Genomic DNA, 3,219 nt, shown 5'->3' on the forward strand with positions numbered 1-3,219 from the left:
TACAGTGCGAAGAATTGAATGAACGGCTTAATTGTGAATGTAGCTCTAAAGTCTCTATATATACACGAAGAAGGTAGAGGTAATAAGACATAATGGGGTAATAGGTAACTGAAATGGGAACAGTGATCTGCAAGCAATATTGATCTGCAATCAATATATAGGGTGGCGTTGACGCTGTCTTGGAGCCTTCCAAGCGGTGATCTTGTGTCTCAGCATAGTGTCGGTAGTCGGTTACAGTTGCTTACCTATCCAAAAGCTATTCTTCCGTGGGATTTTGATTACGAAAGTGCAATGTTGTGCCAATCCAATGTTTGTCGAAGGTAGTATGATGAACTTCCGATCAACGTTGGAATCCTCTAATAACCTCCCAGTTGGCGGGGGTACCGAGTCGAACGTGATAGTCCGGTGATGGAGGAAATTCGTATAATCCTGCTTTCGTAGCCTTGATGGCAGCGTTGCAAGGTCCGGACTTTGGCGGTTCGAACGTTTCTTCTGAGGTGAATGCAAATGCAAGGCAAAGAACAACGGATCTATGTCCAACGCGGAACTTAGTAGCTCGACGAGGTCCTTAGTCAAATCCTCGATAATTAGAATCCGCCCTTGCAGAGAGCGACCTTTGACTGGCTCGTCTTCTTCGTTGCCGTCCTCGCGATGGGCATCGATTAGGCTTGTGTCCTGAAGTTCGGACCAGAGGCTATCTGGATTCACTGGTCTTGAAATTGGATGATTGGAATCCACGAAGAAATCCAGTGAAGCAGCTCAGCAGACATTGCGAAGGTTGAGCAGGCACGGAGTCCGTGAGGTCAGAGCCTCAACGTGCGCTCGATATGACTTGGGTTTCATAACTGGGTATGGTCTCTTGTCTCTATCGCAGCTCGCTAGGTGAGCGCGCTTTTACATTTTGAAATATGAGATATGAGCATTCAGAGTGGCTGTAGTTTCTAACGATGGTGTGTTGCTGTCAAGGCCTAGGTTGGCCAAGCCACGTCAAACGCGCGACGATTCCGATGGCTCACAAGGCTATGAGGGCACACCTCCAGATTCTACAACCTTCTATCAACTCTCTTCTCTGGCCACACTCGACAACTCTTGGAATTGATACCTCCCTCAGATCTTGAAACCCGGTAGCAGCGAGAGGCACAAAATGGCTAGAGACCCTACGGGATCGACTGATACGCCAGACCGAGGAGCCCTGACGCGCGCACAAACCGTTCTTAACAAAGAACCGACCATCTCTAACCTTGTCTGGAGATTTGTCCAGGACGAATACTCTCCGGAACACTACAGAAAATGTGCCCAAAAAGCGAAAGAGTTGTGTGAAGAAAAGCTCAAAGGCGAAAGCGTGCAGGCACGTTTCTCGTTCCGCCCAAAAGACAGGAAGAGACTACTGCAAAAGTTGAAAACACGAGATGAGAAGGTGCACTATGCCGATCCAAAGGAAATCATGGAGGACATCGTTGACCTTGCGGGCGTGCGTATCATCCTCTATATGCCGAGCCAGATCCAACGCGACACCGTCAAGACCATTATCAAATCCATCTTCGGAGACAAACCGCCTGACTTCGTTGAGAGGCCTCATGATCCGAAGGAACTTCCAGAACCGAGAAAGAGTGGTTACCGGCCACGAAACTTGGGCTATACTGCGGAACATTACCGAGTACGCATGAAGCCAGATCATGGTACTGAAAAGTACGACTGGAAAGCGACCGATATGGTCGAGATCCAGGTCGTGTCGGCAATGACACACGCCTGGGCAGAAGCAGGCCATGATATCCTGTACAAGAGCATGGAAGGAGTGGCGTCCGTAGAGGAAGAAAGGATTCTCGACGCTTTGAACGGTCTCGTCCAGTCTGGAGATTTGCTCCTTGAGCAGCTGCACCATCTCGTCATGGCTCGAACACGTAGCCGATTTGGCAATAAACATAGACTGGGCGCGTACCTTGACGAATTGCAGGAACTTAAAGAGTCGAATCGGGCGAAAGAATTTAAGGAAGACTTGGACATATTTCAAAAGTTCCTAGAAGTCCAGAAAAAGGACTACCCGCTTGCTGTGCGCAATGCTTTCAAGGGTCTTAAATTTCCTAAGGACCAAGATCTAGAGCTGAAGAAGATAATGAAGAAGTATGCGCCCTTCACACCGAACCCCAGCATGGACACCATGATATGTCTGATTGATCACATCCTCTCAGAGTCCGATGCAGACGAGATCGCAGCTGGAAAAGCACACGAGAAGAAATCTCTGGCCAAGGAACCAGAGGTCATGTACAGGTGCAAGATCATGGTCAGCGCCGTCATGTGGCTACAGAAGTTCTCTCGGGATCGCACGGAAGTCGAAGACGCATTTCATCGATGCGAAATTACATCCGAAGAGCGACTAGGGCTCCAATATGTGCTGACAGGATGGTTGATGCCGAAGATCCTGGCGGGTGGTGATGCCAACGATCGGGAGATTATTGAAAAGGACGGCATCCTAGACCAGCTTGATAGTGCCTGGGCCTGGTTCGAGAACGATGCGGGAAAACAGGAGAAGAGGTCGATTTGTGGCCTTGCTTTCAGGATTGCAAAGATGGGGGTTCTGAAGGATCTGCCGGCAGAGCTACATCAGCTCGAAAAGGTTTCATTGACGAGTGATTGATGACTTAATGCGTCTTGACCTTTGTCAACGCATCTCCAGGCTAGGCTGTCATCGGTGCAAGGGATACAGGCCGTTACGGTCGTTTTGAATGACAACCTCCGCCATGGATGGATTGATGAGCATAATCGAAATATTATACCATTAAAAAGTAACGGCAGCTCTGATGACCTTGAAGATCTTCCCGAGAGTGGCCAGTTCTTACTTTAATTATAATACAACTCTTAGCTAAGTTATAGTAATTACTAGAGATCTCCGCAAGAGTCTTCACCATAGTTGATTTAGGGCCATCCCAAGGAAGAAATATCCCTTGGGATGCCCCACCTAAACCCATATTGTACTAGTTCACCCCGCAGCCTGGGCGGCGAAGAGGAAGACCACTCTTATTTGGCAGGTGAAGCAGGCCAGGCATCAGCCGCACCCGCATTCTCAGCCTTTTCGAGCTGAAGATAGACTACTGTACTTTCTACAACACAAAATGTAACCGACTACCGACACTGTACCGAGACACAAGATCGCCGCTTGGAAGGCTCCAGGACAGCATCAACGCCACCCTATATATTGATTGCAGATCAATATTGCTTGCA

At 48.6% G+C, this 3,219-nt stretch overlaps 1 protein-coding gene across 1 annotated transcript; it reads left to right on the plus strand.

The window, feature by feature from the left end:
• Positions 1-1,144: 1,144 nt before the first annotated feature.
• K441DRAFT_693580 (uncharacterized protein) lies at positions 1,145-2,693 on the plus strand (the record flags this gene model as incomplete). Its single annotated transcript, XM_067652662.1, has 1 exon — positions 1,145-2,693. The coding sequence occupies one exon, from the start codon at positions 1,145-1,147 to the stop codon at positions 2,633-2,635; it is 1,491 nt and encodes a 496-aa protein (XP_067507754.1). The 3' UTR covers positions 2,636-2,693.
• Positions 2,694-3,219: the final 526 nt, after the last annotated feature.

The sequence above is a fragment of the Cenococcum geophilum genome (genome assembly GCF_001692895.1).
Source record: "Cenococcum geophilum 1.58 unplaced genomic scaffold K441scaffold_7, whole genome shotgun sequence".
In the NCBI taxonomy this organism is placed as follows: Eukaryota; Fungi; Ascomycota; class Dothideomycetes; order Gloniales; family Gloniaceae; genus Cenococcum; species Cenococcum geophilum.